Source organism: Callithrix jacchus, chromosome 5, assembly GCF_049354715.1.
Source record: "Callithrix jacchus isolate 240 chromosome 5, calJac240_pri, whole genome shotgun sequence".
Taxonomy (NCBI): Eukaryota; Metazoa; Chordata; class Mammalia; order Primates; family Cebidae; genus Callithrix; species Callithrix jacchus.
The window spans coordinates 75,726,289-75,745,192 of NC_133506.1; the positions used below are offsets into that span (position 1 = coordinate 75,726,289).

The 18,904-nt window shown below is 55.9% G+C and overlaps 1 protein-coding gene across 3 annotated transcripts in view; it reads left to right on the top strand.

Annotated features, from left to right (window-relative positions):
- NTN1 (netrin 1) overlaps positions 1–17,985 on the top strand; it is a 232,631-nt gene extending 214,646 nt beyond the window's left edge. For all 3 annotated transcript variants that reach the window (XM_035300022.3, XM_035300020.3, XM_035300021.3), the window contains exon 7: positions 13,666–17,985. In XM_035300022.3, the coding sequence (XP_035155913.1) occupies positions 13,666–13,994 (329 nt within the window). In that variant the 3' untranslated portion in view covers positions 13,995–17,985. The remainder of the gene's footprint in view (positions 1–13,665) is intronic.
- Positions 17,986–18,904: the final 919 nt, after the last annotated feature.

The following is an 18,904-nucleotide window of genomic DNA, read 5'->3' on the forward strand; positions in this document are numbered from 1 at the left end:
CTTGAAGGAGAGCTGCCAGAGAGGCCGAGTGGGGATCGGTTTTTCCCAAAAGACAGGTTTTATTATTTTCAAGTATATTCAAAATTCCTGCCAGCTTCTCAGGAAAGCGCAGCCTTGGAGGGATCCTCGTCTGCAAGGAGGCTGCAAGCGAGTGGTGTGTGTGTGAGTGTGGTGTGTTCACCACATAGCTGGCTTCCCATAGGGCAGCTCAGATACGAGAGGAGCACGGCCCTGCTGGAGCCACCACCCTTCGGTCACACAGCACACATCTGAAAACACAGTCCCGGAAACTACCACCAGGGGACTGCAGGGTCCCAGTCCCGCCCACGAGGCCCCTCCTCACACCCCACCAAGCCAAGAGGCTTCCTTGGCGGAACCCCTCTGCATCCTGTGCTCCTGTTCCCCTCTCCCTTCTGACCCCTTCCTCCAATCCCGTCCCCGGGCTCCTCGAGAAGCTCCACTGTTCCAGCCTCACTCACCTCCTCCCATCTGTGCTGCATCCCAAGTCTCACACGACTGCTGTGCTCACCTTCATACCACTCACAGGCATGCATACCACACACCCACATATACACACCATCACACACACCACACATCAAACACAGAAACCATCACACTCAGACACACACACATGACACACACACCACACATCAAAAACATACACCATCACAGTCACACTATCACACAAGCACACATACCACACATGCATGCACACACATCACACACCACACACATCAAACACAGAAACCATCACACGCAGACACATAGACTTTATTACACAAGCACACATAACATCACACACACACACACCATTACACACACATCACATACACCATCACACACACTTTATCACACAAGCACACATACCACACACATACACACACACCATTACACACACACCACACATCACATACACCATCACACACATACTTTATCACACAAGCACACATACTACACATGCATGGACACACACAACACAAACCACACACAAACACAGGTACACAGACCATCACACATATCACACATACTTTATCACATAAGCACATATACCACAGATGCATTCACACACACACATCAGATACACAGACCATCACATGTATCACACATATACACTTTATCACATAAGCACACATACCACACATGCATGTACACACACCACACATATCATACACACACACCATCACACACCACACACTTTGTCACACAGGCACACATACCACACTCATGAACACACACCACATACATCAAACACAGATACAACACACACAGGCACACATACCACACACACATGCACATACATACCACACACATCAAACACAGATACACCATCTCACACTTTATCACACAGGCACACACACACCACATCACACACACTATCATACAGGCACACATACCACACACACATGCACACACAGCATCACACACACATCAAACAGATATGTCATCACACACAGACACAGACTGTCACATAGGCACACAAACCACACACACATGCACACACACACACCATCACACACACCACACATATCATCAAACACATATACCATCACATACACACCACACATGAGCACGCACACACCATCCCACATAGACACATGCGAACTTTATCACACAGGCACCACATACCATCACACACGCATGCAATCACATCATTACACACCCCACACACATCACACATGTGCATACACTATCACACATTACATGCCACACACATTATCACACATGCACACACCATCACACATACATACCATCACTACACACCATCATACAAATACACACTATCACTACATACCATCACACAAACACATCACATTCACACACCATCACACACATGCACACATTACACACCGTCACAGCAATGCACATCCTGAGAAGTCCTAACCCCTTGCATACCGGTTTCCACCCCCAGCTGCCCCTCCACACTCATTCATTGAGCGCCGGCTGTGGGCCCAATCCTGCCCTGGGTGATGAGCTTGCAGATCTGCGTTAGGTGCAGTCTAGACCCTCAGGGAGCTTACAATCTAGGAGGAGAGAGGACGCACAGATGAGAGCCACAGAAGGAGGGGGTGTGGCCGAGTTGCAGCCTGAGGTGGGCACATACAGAGTATGGCCCATCCTCTAGAGAGGGCAAGGGCTGGAAGGCTTCCTGGAGGAGGGAACCTGAGTAGCTGATGCTCTGTGGGCAAAGCAGGGCTCCCAGGTGGAGGGAGGAATGTCTCCAAACAAGAAGCTAGGCATAGCACAGGGAACTGGGAGAAGAGTAAGGGTGGGGCATTCGGTGCAGTGTGGGGCCCAGGGAGGATCGAGAGAGGCTGGTGTGGGCCTCATCAGTTGCATCCATGTGCAGAAGCCACTCTGACCCCTCCAGCTCACATGGACATGTAGGGGCTCCCACCCCGCCTGGAGCCCCTGCCTCAGGTGGCCTGGGTGCTGCCGCTGGCCTCTTCCTACTCCCTGGGACTGAGAATGAGGGGGAGACAGACAGCTCACATTCTGAAAGGTGAGATCATCTCACTTCTGCCAGTTCTTGGAAAAGCTATTCGTTCCCAGAAATGTTTATTAGTCACCCCTTTTGTTGAAAGACATTTTGGCACCACCAGATGGAAAAATCAAAATGCTTCTCACAGGATGATTTGCCTCAAGTATTCCTCCTGACATCCCACAAGGATGATTTCTGAGGCTACAACTCAAGGGGGAAGTTATGTTGGCATCTGTGGGGAGAAGCCAGTCTGTTCGGCTGTGTGTGTGTGACTGTGTGTGGCTGCATGTGACCGTGTTTGTGACTGTGTATGTGACTGTATGTGTGACTGTGTGACTGTATGTGACTGTGACTATGTGACTGTGACTGTGTGTGTATGTGACTGTGTGTGTGAATGTGTTTGTGAGACTGTGACTGTAACTGTGTGTGTGACTGTGTGACTCTGAGTCTGTGTGTGACTGTGACTGTGTGACTCTGTGTGTGACTCTGTGTGTGTGACTGTGTATGTGACTGTGACTGTGTGACTCTATGTGTGTGACTGTGTGTGTGTGACTGTGTATGTGACTATGTGACTCTATGTGTGTGACTGTGTGTGTGTGACTTTGTGTGTGTGTGCGCACACATGTACAAGTGCTTGTGTGCTCTCTTGGGGGTCCCTGGAAGTGGCGGGCCTGGGGACCTGAGCAGAACTCTGATTTGCATCACTGTGCCCTCTGTGTGCCCGGAACCTCCAGGGGCAGTGGAAGCCAAGGAGAGGGCTTGCCCAGCCAATGACTGTTCCCTCCCGCTGCCGGGCCCTGGACCAGGCACATCACAGCTTGGCGCTCATTCTTATTTAATCTCCACACACAGACACCTTTCAAGGGAGGGATTTTTATTCTTGTCAATGGGACACTGAGACTCAATAAGATAAAATACCATGCACAGGATTAAGTACTCCATGGCTAAGACTTTGTTCTCTCCCAAACCAGGGAGGCAAGGCTTCGGCAGCAGGGGTAGGTGCGGCCATCCTTTAGAACACTCAAGAACTGGGACCTCGACGGGGCCCTTGGCTCCAGATGAGCCTCTGAGGAGAGGCCATGGAGACATCTTTATGGGCAAACAGGCAGGAGAGGGCACCGTGATACTGGGATATCCGAGATGATGGAACACTGGCATAATGTCAGGGATGTCAGTGGTAGTGGGTGGCGGTAGCAGAGGTGGGATTGGTGATGGGCATGGCCGTGTGGTAGAGGAAGCTTTGAGGAAGACCCCTGATGGTGAGTGGGGAGACCTAGCTGGCACTGGCAATGGAGGCGGGCATGGAGAAGAGGCAGTGGCAGAAGTGACTGGCTCACCATGGAGCTGCTGTGGGTCAGAGCATGGTGGGTGGTGGTGATTGGGGCTGCCAGAGGTGCTGGTGGGTGGGGCCCCGTCCTGCTCAGCCCTTGTCCAGTCACTCAGGCTGGGAATCTGTTGAGCCAGGGTGAGGAGGATCTCAGCATTCCTACCTCTTGTCTCTAGCTAGCGTCGAGGACACGGGGCCTCTCAGCCAATGATGGACTCTTCCCCTCAGTAGCACCCTCTCTCCTTTTCTTGGCCTTGGAGTCAATGGCAATTCCTGATCGGGCTCAATCCCTTCAAGTGCAGAGAGCTGGGCAGGTTATCAGCCCCTTTGTAGGGATGAAGTTACTGTGTCTTCAATGTGGGCACAGATGTTAAAGGAGCACCCTGGGAGCTGTCCCCCAAGGTCAGGGCCCCTACTGTGGGCCCAGAGGCAGCTGGTATGACGCCTGCAAAAGGCCACCTCCCCTGAGCATTGCCTTCCCCCCACCCCATCCAGGGAACAGGACGTAGACCAGCCGGCAGCACGTGGCATGGTGTTTCAGAGGCTTGCTGACCCTTCCCTGGGGTCACCGGCCTCTGGGGAATCCTCTGATTTCCCCCACCACATGTGACCTCCCCCAGTAGAGTGCCAGACCCATATGGAGACCAGATGTGGAGCTGGGTCCTTGTGAGTCAGCCTGAGGTCGTGGAATGCGGGTGACCACCAGGTTGGCCAGGGAGGGTCAGTCAGTCCCCATGACAGCTCGTCAGAAAAGCCCCTGCACCCACAGGAAGCTCCCTCCAGTGAGAGCTGGGTGGGGGCAGGGTGCTATGATGCTGGGGCCTCCTGGCAGCTCTGGGAGGATGCAGCCTTTCCCAGCACAGTGACTTGCCACCCTCAGAGCAGGAGCCCAGAGCGGGGAGGTGGGTCCAGAGGGGCCCTCACTGGGATCTGGGCAGCTTCCCAGCCCTCATCTGCCCCCTCCCTGGAGCTTCCTCTTACCTCTTCCTATGCTGTTTTCCTCTTCTGAGCATCCTGATTTTAGGAAGAAGGGGTGGGGAGGGACGGCTCTAAGGGGTGCCAGAGGCATCTGATCAATGGGATCTCCTGCCCTGTTACAGATAGGGACACCAAAGCTCAGAGTGGGGGGTGGGGTGGGGATCTGTCCAAGGTGTCCAGAGTGCGGGGCTGAGGACACCAGGCAGGAAACACTAGTCTTCTCCTGGCTCAGCCAGGCCCTGTGTCTCTGTGACCACAGAGCACTTTTCCCACCAATGTAGGGCTCAGGTGGGCATTTGGTGAGGCATGCCAGGTGACCCTCCCCTGAGCTGAGTGCCTTTGGCACTGAGGACCTCAGCACCCCTGTCATTGTTCCTGGGCTTCCTCCCCGAGACCTGTCCCGAAGTCTTCACAAACCTGCCAGCTCAGCTCTGCCTGTGCTGGGCTCAGGCCTCTGAGATACCAGAGGTGTACCCCAGCTTCCCATGTAGCCTATAGAAGCTTTGGGAGGCACCTTTGCAAGCCTCTACCCCTGAGTTGATCCATCCAGCAGCACTCAACTACACAGTGGCCCAGCTGCCCCTACCCCACTGCGGCTCCCAGGTCTCAGCTATTGCCTTCAGGTCTCCTTGGGGAAGCAGATTTTGAAGGTGTCTTGACTTTTAGGAGCTGACAGCTGTTCCGAGCCAAGTCCCATGTGTAGAGGGTGCATGGATGCTCACCCCATATGGGACAGGGCTCCATGCCAGGGTGCCCTGGGAGTGGCCTGGAAATGCCAGCCTGGCTTGCAGGGAGGGGATTTTCTTGGCTGTGAGGCAGAGGGGTTTGCTGGAGGTGGTACCTTGGGGAAGTGGGCAGTGTTTGAGGGGTTCTGAGCCAGGCCACTCCCGCTCTGTGGTGTGGTGTTAATATACATCTGCAGCCCTGGTGGGCCTCTGGCCAAAACTCCCTCCACACCAAGCCTTCCAGCTGAAGGCGAAGGGGGACTGGACTGAGCCCATGTCAGGGGAGGCTGGTCTCTTCCAGCTTTCCCTTCTCTAGAGGGTGGGCCCCCATTGCTGCTGAGGGTGCCAACCTGGGGTGGGGGATGGGGGGATGCTCACTGCTCCACCTTCCTACTCGGTGGGTCCTGATGGCACATTCGACTGGCCCTGCCCTCACTGATGCCCTCGTTGTGCAGGGAGCTGGTTGGCTGCCCCAGTCAGCCTGGGGGCACTGGGGCCGAGTCAGAGGTGGGAGGGGAGCAATGTCCACCCTCCAGGATGACTCTGACAGCCTTGTCCCTGCCTCTGCTGGGCCCTGCCCCTTAAAGAATGGGAGGGACAAGCGTGGAATTCGGAGGCAGCCAGGCTGCTTCAGTTCCTCCTAACAGGAGAGGGAGGCAGCTGCAGCTCGTCCCTGGGCAGTAGGCTCTCCCCAGTCTGCCCTGCAGGAGGCAGCAGCCCCCATGCTGAGGGTGCCCCAGCTGGGGCAGGGAAGGGCCCGTGTCCACCCCCATACTTAAGCCTCTTGCAAAGAAGGATGCAGTCCATGATCTCTTCTCACTGCTGAGCCTCAGGGTGCAGAGCTGGACAGGCCAGGCCTGACTGTGCCCACCTCCCAGGGGACAGGGCTGGTCTCCTTCCCAGGGTCTGGCTCTCTAATTCTAAGACCTCTTAATGTCCTCTCCTCTGGGGACCCCCAGGCCACCAAATGGTCTTAGACACCTAACCCCCCCTCCCTTCCCCAGAACAGAGCCCAAGCACCAGGACCTAGCAGGGGAAACTGAGGCAGCATCCACACCGCTTTCAGTTCTGAGAGAAAGGGTTATCCTGTTCTGTCTTTGGTTGAGGGGAACCTTCAGCCAGCTGTGAGTTGGATGTCCTCATCTTGTCTGAGTCCTGAGGCAGGGTCCCAGTGGGAGGCACATGGCAGGAGATGGCAGTCAGGATTCCTGAGGGCTCCCGAGGGCAGCAGGGCCAGTTGCCAGGTCTGGTCACAGTGAGCCTCCAGCCCTCTGCCTCGTTTGATGTAAACCGGGCAGGGGCTGCTGTGATTCCCAGTCTCAGGCGTGGTGGCCTCCTCTCCTGCACTCACCAGCAGAGAGTTGGCATTTCTCTGGACAGAGGAGCATCGCTGAGAGCAAGCCTTGCCTCTGGCAGCCCTTCCTCCCTTTGCAGGGCCTGGGAAGCATGTGCTCAGAGCTGCATTTCAGGAAAGCAGCTGCAGCTCGTGACACGCTTTCCACAGCAGGAGATTTATGGGGCTGCACAGCTTTCATGGTTTCTATGGGGTTCCTGTTCTCCTCCCCCCCATTTGTCCTGGCCGCTGTTTCCGAGGCAGATGGGTGACAAGCCTTCCCTAGCTGGACCGGCCCAACAGGAAGGTATGGATGGGTGGGGGAGGGGAGGGGCTGACCACCCCAACCTCCTTGGGAGAGGAAACTGCAGGGGAGCCACTGGGGGCCACCTGGAGTAGCCTATAAATCTAGGGGACTTCCAGGAGGCAGAAAGCCTCCTCGCTGAGGTGTCCCACATGCTCAGGCACTCAGGCCTTGCCAGGGAAAGGAGAAGGGCCAGCAGTCCCCAGAGTCTGTGCCTCGGCCACTCCCCCAGGACCCAGCCTGTGGGTTGTTGATTCTGGGCTGGGCCTTTCCTGCATCGTGGTGTGTCAGTTCCCCACAGGGAGATGAATGACCGGCATCTGTAACTTCTGCACTGGCCAGACAGCTTTCCTACAACCTGGCCCTGCGGCAGGGAGCTTTGATTCCAGCAGGAGGTCCCCCAAATCTGCAAGGAGGGGCATCCATCAGCTCCCATCTACTTCTGCCCCTGACTTTCTGGGGTGGTGACAGTGCAGGGTCCTCAGAAGGCCCACAGCTCACAGGCTATGGTGGCTCCTGGACCCGGGCTAGAGCTGGAAGGGAGGCTTTGGAGAGACTGGGGTCTGGACAGAGGACAGGGCAAGTCCCCCTCTGGAGGAATCCAAGCACGGGCTATGACCTGGAGCTTCTTACTTTTCGGGTTGCCTTTGATGGCTTGGAAATGCCGCCAGCATTGGGACTCTGGGGAGGTTGAGATACCCCAGGAAGGAAGACCAGATGCTCACTCCTCTGGAGAAGACATGCCTGCCATGCCTTGCACTACAGACAGGGAGGTGGGAAGCAGCAGCTGAAAAGACACACAGGGCTCGGCAGGTTGACTTCTGCCCTTCTTGCCCAAGGCAAGTGCTCAAGGCACCCAACCTGCCCTTGGGCTTCCTCCTAGCCCCCCACCCCTCAGCCAGAACCAACTACACATTGCTCCAGGCTGCCCTTGTTGACTCTGGCCCTCGTGGATCTAGCCCTCAGCCCCCCTGTCGCCTCCTCAGAGCCCCAGCCAGCCCTCCAGAGCCCCATGTGGGCATCTGCTGCGGGGGCAGAGTAAGGAGCATGCCCCTCTAGCTGGGCAGCAGGTGTGGGTTAGGGCAAGGGAAGTCAGTCCTCTTGGCTCATGCTGCACTGCTGGTTGAGAGAGTTCTTGACATGAAAGACCCCAGAATCGCTGGTAGGGATGGCTGCTTACTATCCCCTGCCTCCCACAGCCTTGTTCACGGAACTCTGTATCTGGATGCAGGAAAGGAGGGTTTATTGCACAGATGCCGGGTGGCTCACGGGCAGCAAGGCCAGGAGACAAAGCTCAGCCAGGGGCTGAGGACCTGGACAGCGGAGGCCAACTCCTGGCCCCCCTGAACTGCACTCTCTCCTCCTTTCCCATGGGCATCTGCTCTATTTGCAGATGTACCTTCTCCCTGTGGTGCACCAGGGCTCATCAGGGCTCCGTTGGGCTTGTAGTCAGCCTAACCCATTCAGCCTGGAGGGTTCCAGTTCCCACATCCCAGCCCTGGTTTTGTCTGCACTGACAGCAGAGCCCTGCCCTGGGCAGAGCCCCCTCACTTGCAGCAGTTGCTCAGCTCTGGGGGCAGCAAGAGCTCAGAGGAAGGGAGGATGAAGTTCAACTGTAGAGCCTGTGATGCAGCCATTGAGCACTTACGGTAAGGCCAGAAGCACCAGCAGGCTGAGGCCAGGCTCCCTCCCAGGCAGGGCTGAGGGGCTCTGCTAGCATCTGCCTCATTGACTTCTTTGTCTCCGCTTCAGAGAATGGCCATTCTGGCTTAAGAAGGCAACCTCTTTCTGTACACCAGCAGTCCCTAATTTTTTTTTTTTTGAGACAGAGTTTCACTCTTGCTGCCCAGACTAGAGTGCAGTGGCATTATCTTGGCTCACTACAACCTCCATCTCCCAGGTTCAAGCGATTCTCCTGCCTCAGCCTCCCAGTACCTGGGATTACAGGTGCCCACCACCACGCCCAGCTAAGTTTTTCTATTTTTACTAGAGACAGCGTTTCACCATGTTGTCTAGGCTGGTCTCAAACTCCCGACCTCAGGTGATCCACCTGCCTTGGCCTCCCAAAGTGCTGGGATTACAGGTGTGAGCCACCGCACCCGGTCAGCAGTCCCTCCTTTGAGGGCTCAGCACACCTCCCATCTCTCTGGTCTGACCTCACAGTCTGCCTTTCTCAGGGCAATCTCAGATATCTGTCTCCTTTCTGAACACAAGATGGGGGATCCTTAGCAGAGCCTTCCCCGGCTCTGTTCCAGTTTTGTTGAAGACAAGTTTGGGACATCAGTGCAAGGACAGTGGGAGTTCAGGCATGCTAAGGGCCGAGGCTAATTAGCTTGGGGTGAGTTTCATTATGTGGGTGTGTCTTAGTTCTGGGCTGCTGCAACAAAATCCCTTAGATGGAGTGATTAATAAACAACAGAACTGATTGCTCATAGTTCTGGAGACTGGCAAGTCCAAGATCAAGCACCAGCAGACTCAGAGCCTGGTGAGGGCTTGCTCTCTGCTTCTGAAATGCTGCCTTCTTGCTGTATTCCCACCATGGAAAGGGCAAGGGAACTAGCTGCAGCCTCTTCTTAAAAGGGCTCTGATCCCATCCACAAGGTGAAATCCTCATGATTTAGTCATGTCCCAAAGATCCTGCTTGATAGTCTCACACTGGATATCAAGTTACAACATATGAATTTGTGAGGGAACACTAACATTAAAAGCATAGGAGCCCATCCTAGAGGCCATGGTCTTGGGATGGGCAGAGCTGCCCATAGCCCATTGTGCCAAGCCCCCTGGTTGGGTGACATCTCAGGTACATCTGGGTTGGAAGGGGCCCCAGACTCCGTGTAGCCCAGAGATCCCCATCATTCCTTGCTTCAAACTGGAGGTTGGTCAGAGGTGACCGCAGCCTCAGTGAGTGACGTGTGGCTGCTGATGCTCGTGCTTCCAGAGGGTGCAGGGCAGGTCTGTTTGAGGTCACTGCTGCCAGGTGCAGTTTGAATATTTTCGGCTGTATGTGAATGGCAGGGGCTTGGCCTGTGCCCTGTGTGTAGCTCATACTTCGTGGGCCGTGTAATGTGTAGAGGTGTTGCCAAGGGTAGTGGAAATGTGGCCTTTTTCCAGCATAATCACGAGTCCTACCATTCTGTGCTCCTGCTCCTGCTCCTGCTCCTGCCCCTGCCCACTGTGGCCAGGACAGCTCCCACCTATGGAGTTGTTGGGATCTGCTGGAGGTGGAAGGACAAGGGCCAGTTGCGTCATCCTGAATGACCAGTGTCCATTGCTCTGTCCCTCTGGACTCCTGACAGCAAGGTGTCCAGGGGAGGGTACCCTTCAGGGCTTTGCCCTTGGTGTTAGGCAGTTAAGCAGGTCCCCTTCACGCCTCTGTGGCTGTGCACAGGGGCTGCTTTGGATGCCAGGCCTGGTTTCCAGAACATTCACTGAGGGGGGAAGCTCAGAGACCAGAGAGGGTTGGGCAGGGCTCATCAGCCCTTCTGCTTTGCAGGACCACGCTCTTGCAGGACTCCAGGGAATGAGAAGATCCCATGGGAGGCCTCTGGAGGAATCTAAGGCTAGACCTTCTCCAGCCAGCTTTTTGTCTAGCCTCTTCTCAGCAAACTTGAGACTCTGCCAGATCTGGCCCTGAGCAGAAGCCCAAGATCCCCAGGATCTTTAAGATTAATTGTATTAGCTTCTAGGGCTGCCAGAACAAAGTATCACAGACTGAATGGCTTAAACAACAGAAATTTATTTCTCACAGCTCTGGAGGCTGGAAGTCCAAGACCAAGGTGTCAGCAGGGTTGCTTTCTTCAGAGTCCTCTCCTGACTTGTAAATGGCCACCTTCTCGTGTCCTTACAGGGTCTTCCCTCTGTGTGTCTGTGTCCTCATCTCCTCTTATAAGGACATGGGTCAGAGGGCCTACCCTAATGACCCCATCTTAATTATACTTACATTTTGCTAACTTTTTTTTTTTTTTTTTTGAGGAGTCTTGCTCTGTCTCCAGGCTGGAGTGCAGTGGCGCGATCTCGGCTTACTGCAACCTCTGCCTCCTGGGTTCAAGCGATTCTCCTGCCTCAGACTCCCGAGTAGTGGGGACTGCAGGCACCCACCACCATGCCCAGCTAATTTTTGTATTTTTAGTAGAGACGGGGTTTCACCATGTTGGCCAGGATGGTCTTGATCTCTTGACCTCGTGACCGGCCCACCTCAGCCTCCCAAAGTACTGGGATTATAGGCATGAGCCACCGTGCCCGGTCGGCACATTTTGTTAAATTTTAACAGGAACATAATTATACTTTAAAGACTCTATGTCCAAGTAAAGGCACTCTGTGAAGTACAGGGGGATAGGGTTTCAACAGAGGAATGTGTTGGGGCAAATTCAGCACACAGCACCAGATGCTCTGAGCCTGGGATCAAAGCTGTGCTCTCCCTGAGCCCCAGCCCAGGGTGCCTTCTGCAGCATCCTTGTTGGGCCCCTCTAGCCCATGCTGGCTGGGGACACAGCAGCTGTGCAAGGGGTCCGTGGTGTTGAGCACAGCAGAATCAGCTGTATCCCAGCTCATTTGTATTCAGCTCAGTCCTGGGGAGAGGAAAGTGGGGCTCTCAGGGATGCCAGGGGTGGCTCCCCCATCGCTTAGCTAAGGGGCACTCAGTTGCCACGGTGACCTCTGTCTGCACAGTCAAATACACTCGGCCCAGCCACTTCTCTGGGCTGGAGGGCTCCCCCCACCCAGAGTTCACACTGAGTGTTGAGTCCCTTGGTGACAAAACATGGAAACGGTTGCCATGGCAGCCATTCTTTGGAGCCCTCAGACTGGAGTGCAAAGTTCAGGATGCCCAGGAACAGCTGAAATGAATATATGGAAAAGTCCGCTTCCCTCACCCTGGAAGGATGAGTCTGTTGGCATTCAGTGCTCCCCTGCGCCTGGCTGTCCCTGTCCCTCCTCATCCCCTGGGCCATGTGTGGGTTCAGAAAGGGGACAGGGAGGTGCCCTGGGAGTGAAGGATCAGAGTGGCCCCCAGAGACATTGACAGAAGCTGGCCAATGGGGTCGGCAGGCTGAGCTGGGGGTGGGTCCATTGTCTGGAGTGGTAAGTGGGGAGGTGTTCACCGCTGGGCATTCCCTGGGGCTTTCCTGTGTCTTGGTTTCTTCAAGCTGCTGCTCCTTTCTCAGGAAGGCTCAAGTCTACTCCATGGCCTAGCCTGGGGAATAAAGGTGCTCTTCCCAGTGAAGGATACAGGGTGTGAGGTTGGGCTCAGTGAGGGGAAAGGACCCTGCTCTGACAGTGCAGGGTTGGGGGAGGGGAGTGAGAGGATGGCCATTTCTCTTGAACAGAGATGAGTACAGTAGGGGCCTCTCCAGGTATCCTCTGGCCTGGGGGCAATGATCATGTGTCCACCCCCTCCCCCAGGAGGTCCCCAAGAAGGTCCCATAAGGCTCTGGTGACCTGAGATGCACCAACTAAAAGGTTCTGCAGTTAGGGTTGTTAGAGAAACCAACACACATATACAGGATTCTTAGGTTAAAGGCTCTGAGAAGTCCTGCAGTAAGGAACCTCTTGACTTTGTTTAACCTAATATTTCACAAACTTACTAGAGCAAAGTTTCTCTTTTATTTTTTAAGCATCTCTTAATTTTGAAATCTCTTTTACTATCTTGCAGAAATAACATCTGGTAACATTTGCCCCTGAGTCAACCGTATCAGCACCACCTGGGAATTTGTGAGAAATGCATATTCTGGGGCCTCACCCAGATCTGTTGAATCTGAAGCTCTGGGCAGGGCCTAGCAGTGTGTATTTTCACAAGCCCACCAGGGGATTCTGATGCATGTTCCAGCTTGGGAAGCCATGTACTAGGGAAAATACTGGTAGATAATTGGGAGGAAGAGGAATGGTCTGGGGACCTTGGGCAGCACAGAGGAGGGGAGGCCACCTGGCAGGGATGGCTTAGGCATGGGAAGCGGGGAGTCCAAGGGCCCCGGGGCTCTGGAAAAGGCACTATGGCCACCCCGAAGGGTGGGTTCTCATCGTCTGCCCTGAGCATGGAGGACCCATTATGGTTTTCTGAGACTGGGTGGTGGTCCAGGCTGTGTGTGTGGAGTGCCATGAGGCCTGGTGTCAAGTAACCCGGGCCTTTGGAGAAGTGAACTCCTGAGGAGCCTCCCAGTCCTCCCCAGTACTGCTCCTGGGCAGACAGAGCTTGCCCAGAGTGCTGGGAGCATGGGCAGCACCTGTAGGCTTCTGGGACAAAGTGGGCCTTCACAAGGCCAGCAGATGGCTTGTCCCCATGGCAGTGCTGGGTGGCACCCTCAAAGCGTGGGAAGCAAGGCTTCTTCGAGCAGCGGCCTTGGCCCTGGTGTTAGCAGGTGGGGGTTTACGGTCAGCTTGCCACCACCCACACGCTCCCCCGTGGGACACCCTCTGCAGTCACTTCCTGGTGCTGGGTCTCCTTTCCCTTCTCCCCAGGCTCAAGCAGGGTGGACCTAGCCGCAGCAGCTGTGGGCCCACCCGCTTGCCTGTGCTTCCTTGCAGCCGTCCAGATCCACATCCTCAAGGCGGACAAGGCGGGGGACTGGTGGAAGTTCACGGTGAACATCATCTCCGTGTACAAGCAGGGCACGAGCCGCATCCGCCGTGGCGACCAGAGCCTGTGGATCCGCTCGCGGGACATCGCCTGCAAATGTCCCAAAATCAAGCCCCTCAAGAAGTACCTGCTGCTGGGCAACGCCGAGGACTCTCCGGACCAGAGCGGCATCGTGGCGGACAAGAGCAGCCTGGTGATCCAGTGGCGGGACACGTGGGCGCGGCGGCTGCGCAAGTTCCAGCAGCGCGAGAAGAAGGGCAAGTGCAAGAAGGCCTAGCGCGGAGGCAGCAGGCGGGCAGGCGGGCGGGCGCCAGGGCCGGGCCGAGCTAGAGCGGGCGCCTTCGCCGGACCGCCGCGGACTTGGCCCGCGAGGGCTTTCCCAGGTGGGGGGAGGGAGGGGGCGGGGCCGCACGGCGCGGGGGGCGGGGCCCTCGGCGGCCCCACCCCCGGCCCCATCCTGCGCGCCCCGGGCGGGAGCCGGGTGCGCGCGGGGCGGGGTGCGCGGCCGGCCGGGCCCTGGAGAAATGAGGACGAGACGTAGCTACCTCACGGGGCTCCTTCAGAGCAGAGACGCGCTTCCCTGGGGCTGGGCGCAGCCGCCGTGGAGGGGCTGGGGGCGGCCTGCCCTGGGGCCCCGGGGGCGGGCGCAGAACCGCACAGCTGGGGTCCCAGGCGCGGGACGTGGATGGCGCGGAGAGGAGGATGGGAGGAGAACTGTGAATTCTCAGGCCCGCGTCCTGGGCGGGGCGCCGAGCACCGACCAAACCACCACCCCACATACAGCGGACGAAATCCTCCCTTTCTCCCCGGCCCCTTCCGTCTAGCATTCCCCACGACCTCCGGGCTGTCAGAGCCTGGGCTCCATCTGAAGGGGCCTGGCAGCATTTGGGGAGCGGACAGCCGCCTGTCTAGCCAGCCTCTGTCTCCACTGCCACCTGCTGAGTGGGTCCTCCTGGGTGGGGTCTTGGGGTGGGGTGGGGGGGTTCACCTGTGGAGAGGGGAGAGGAGGCCTCTGCTGCTTCCTGCTTCTGCGCTTGCCCAGTGTGGGGCTGGTACAGGATTCTCGCCCATCCGGAGGGCAGTGGACTCAGGGACACCCCTGAGAAGCCCTAACCGGGTGGTCACCGCCTGATGCTGGAGCTGCCTGTTGGAGGAGGCATCGCAAAGGCAAAACCTCCCAGAGTGTTTCCTTTTGGAAACTTGGAAACAGCCCCTTTTATGACATTTTCCAGGGAGGGGGAAGGGGCACTGGCTGGGTTTACGGCAGTGACACTATTTATGTAATGACATCAGCTCCCACAAGGCCCCTCAGCAATGTCAACAGCTGGAAAGAACCTGAACCAGCATGGAGTCTGCAGGTTGCAAAGGCACTTGGGCCTGGCTTGGGCGGGGGGCTTGCTTGAGCTGGGACAGGGTTTGCTGGTTCAGCGAAGTACCAGAGTGCCTGAGCCATGGGTGGGCAGGGGCGTAGAAATGACCAGGCCATGCTGGCTTCCCCAAGAAAAGGCACAGAGTCTGTCGGGCCTGCCCCCTGCAGCTGTCTTGGTCTGGCCTGGGCCACACCTTGCCTATGCCTTTCCAGACAGTCTTTTTGTGGCATCTGCCCATGCCCTCCACTGTGCCCCAGCCCTCCTTCGAAGATCTCCTAGAGACACTGTCCTCAAGCAGGCAGCCCCTTTTCTTCTGCCTGCCTCACACAGGGTCCATTCCTGTGCCCTGGGGCCTCCTGGCTCCCCGCCTTCCTGGGTTCTCTGCACAGCCTGGGCCTCTGGCCCACGTCCTCACACCTGGCACACTGAATTAGAGGCCTGGCATCCCTCACGGTCAGGAAATTGGTTTCACTTTCCCAGCCAGAGTTTGACTGCTCAGAAGGGTCATACCAAGTATGAAGCTCGGTGGTCTGGCTTCCCTCTGCCTTCCCCACTGCTGCCTACATCATGGCTGCCATTTATTGAGCACCTGCTGTGTGTCAGGCACTTTACCCACATGCTCCCAGCTTGTGCTCATGACACCTCTGTGGGACAGGGACCCGCTATCACCAGCAAGGAAACTGGAGTACGCATGCCCAAGGTCATGCCTCAAATTGGTGGCAGGACTGGGGCTCAGACTCCAGAGCCTGACTTTATGAACACAGGCCATGCTGGCCCTCACTGCACTCCTGCTCTGTAGCCCGCCCACTCAACCCCTGTGCAGGCTGTGAGGGTGCTCTTGGGGGAGTGGCCACTGAGCCCCTGGCCCTGGTTACTGCCTCTTGAGGACACTGGCATTTGGCCTGGAGAACAGGAGCCCAGGATAGGGTAGGACATGGGCACAAACAATCACATCTTCAGAAGAGGCAGCAAAGTGGTGGGGACACGGGGACGGACTCGCCAGACAGCAACTCCGGGTTCCAAGAAGGCAGGCCTTGCCTTCTCTGAAGAGGTGGTAGAGAGTGGTTTGGCTGCCTGGGGGTGGTTGGAGAGACTCCAGGAGAGACTGGCAGAGGTGCCTCAGGGGCAGGGAGCAGACAGACCTGCCCTGGGAAGGGGATTTGGCTTCCCTGAATCCAGCCCAAGGCTAGAAGACAGGGCCCCTCTCCAAGCTGTCAGTGCCCCTCGGATGCCCAGTGTGGCCCGCTGGGTGCCATCAGCATCACAAAGCACTATGCAGCTGGGGCAGTTGTCCTGTTTCTGTCTATGCCAGTGTGTTTTCTTCACCCTCCCCAGAAGGGCTGTGGCAGCTCCACAACATCCCACCCTGGGTCTGGGTGTCACTGGTGTTCTGTGAGGGGCTTGCACTTGTGGTCTCTGAGGGCTCCTTAGCAACAGAGCCAACATCACACCAAGCAACAAGGCATCTTGCAGAAAATTCAGCCACTCTCCTGCCCTTCCTCGGGCTCAGCACCCCAAGGGCACAGGCTTCCCACCCAGTGGCCTGGCCCTTGGGGAATGCATCAGGGTGACCAGATCCACCAGGCTAGGGGCTAGATCACTGTTGAGATTGCATGATCATCACGGGCTGCCTTCCCTATCCGCACACCCAGCCAGAACGCAGCCCGTCACTCCTGACTGCAGCCCCCCCTCCACCCAGCCTCTTCAGTGAGCACCATCCTTGGGAAAGCACCCCTCCTCCACTCCTGTGCCCCACTCCAGGGAGCAGAGGGAAATGGGAATTGAGGTGTTCCAGTTTGTACAGTTAGAAAGGGATGTAAAACGGAACTAGATTTTGATTTTGAAGAGTGTATTAACCAGAATTGTGCTATGTAGGTGTTTGAAGAAAAACATACCAGATTAGTCTTTGTTTTTGCAACAGGTTCCCCAGTTGTCCTTTTTCTTGCCAGCTGGGTGGTCCAGTGCCCCTGACAGCTGAGTGCCTGCTTTACGGACACGCAGTAATGCCCAAGATTTGCGGGGTGTGGAGGACATGGGGCTGCCCCCAGGACTCACTGCAGGCTGTGGTCTGCCCACTGCTTCTGTCCATGGAAAGCAGGGCAGGAGGCAGCATCCCCAGAGGCATCTATGTGGGAGGGAGGGAGGGACACCTGGGGTCACAGCCCAGGGAGGGAGGGACACCTGGGTCACAGCCCAGGGAGGCTGGGAGCTGCTCCAAGGCCCTTAGTGACTTCCTGGAACTCTGCCTCAGTGGCGGCACACTGGACAGGGTGCACCCCAGGTTTGAATGAGACTGAACTCAAGAAGAGACCCTAAGGGACTGGTGAATGGTTCCTGCCTCCAGGAAAGCGAAAGACGCTTAGGCTGTGAACACTTAAAGGAAGCCCCCTTGAAGCCCAGAGAGCGGCCAGCCTAGACTCATTGATGGGCCATTGGGCCATAGTCCGTGGACAAGCCATCCCTGTGGGCCACAGCCACGGCACACCGGGGGGATCAAAATGTGTACTTGTGGGGCCTCACCCCTGCCAAAAGCCAAGTCAGTCCCACTCCTGCCATTGGACATTTCTTCCCCTTCCCTACTTCCAAATGCACTCCCCTCCTCCCTTGGCCCCCTCCTGTGTTTTGGATTTCTGTTCACTCAGACTTGTAAATGTTTAGTTGTGACCATGACGTATTGTTTGGGTCAATGTCCCTTTCCAATGCATACTAATATATTATGGTTATTATATATGAATATATTTAATGACATGGAAAAAGTTGTGGATTTTCTTTTTTTAAAGTTTCTTTGCTTTTCTGGGGGGGTGGTTAGAGTTGTCATGGACCCAGATGGAACTTGTAACGTGGGCCCCATATGATAGAACTAAATTCAGATATCATTAAATAAACTCTTGTACACTGTGCTGTCTCCCAGTGTTGATTGGTGGCCTGGGCTGCGGGTGACGGGTGTGTGGGGAAGCAGGGGGAGGATGGAGTTTTTGGTCAATTTGAGGAATATGGTTTCAGGCTGAAGAACTCCCCTGCAAGACAGAGCCCAGGTTTTTCACAAAGCCTCAGAGACAGAGCCCTGACTCCCCCAAAAAGGCAGGAAAAGATCAGTTTTGCTTGGAATGTCTTAGGGGCTTGCTGGCTGTGAATGCTGTTTGGAGCTAAAATGCTATCGAATGGACAGTCTGTCTGTATTGCAGTCTGCAGGAAACCACTCCAGGGACCCATCCTTGCCATTCCCTGGAGTTCTAGGACAGAGGGGGACCCCAAGGGTCACCAGAAAGGGGGTCCCCTCCCATTTGTCCTACCTACAACCCCTGGGCAGAGAGCCACCTTTGACCTTTGCCATTTGATTCAGAAGCTGCAGGTAGTTTCTGCGTTTTAAGCCAAGTAGAGACTCAAGAAACTACAGCAGGGTTAGTGAAACTCAAGAGAGCTTGCAAATTATTTTTTTTTCAAGTGATTGCTAAAGGCTTTGTGCGGTGCAGAGACTGGGCCAGTGCCAGCACCACGCAGCCACCAAGAGCTGAGCTCACTTGGTTTCTGAGAGGCTATATTTAAACCTCCAAATGGTTGTGATTTCTTTATTAAATAAACAATTCAGTCATTAGGAACATGTTGTGTTGCCATGCAGAGTGGGACAGATCGTCACCAGGAAGCTATAATTTCTGCACCCAGCTATTTTGAAGGCAAGCCTCAGCAATGGGCCTGGTCTAGCCCCTCAGCAACGCAGGCTCAACAGGCCCTTCCTTCGAAGCATGGGAAGCCCCTTCCCTGCCATGTGTAGAGCTGACTAGAGATGCCATTAGCTTCTGCTCAGGAAGAAATAGGG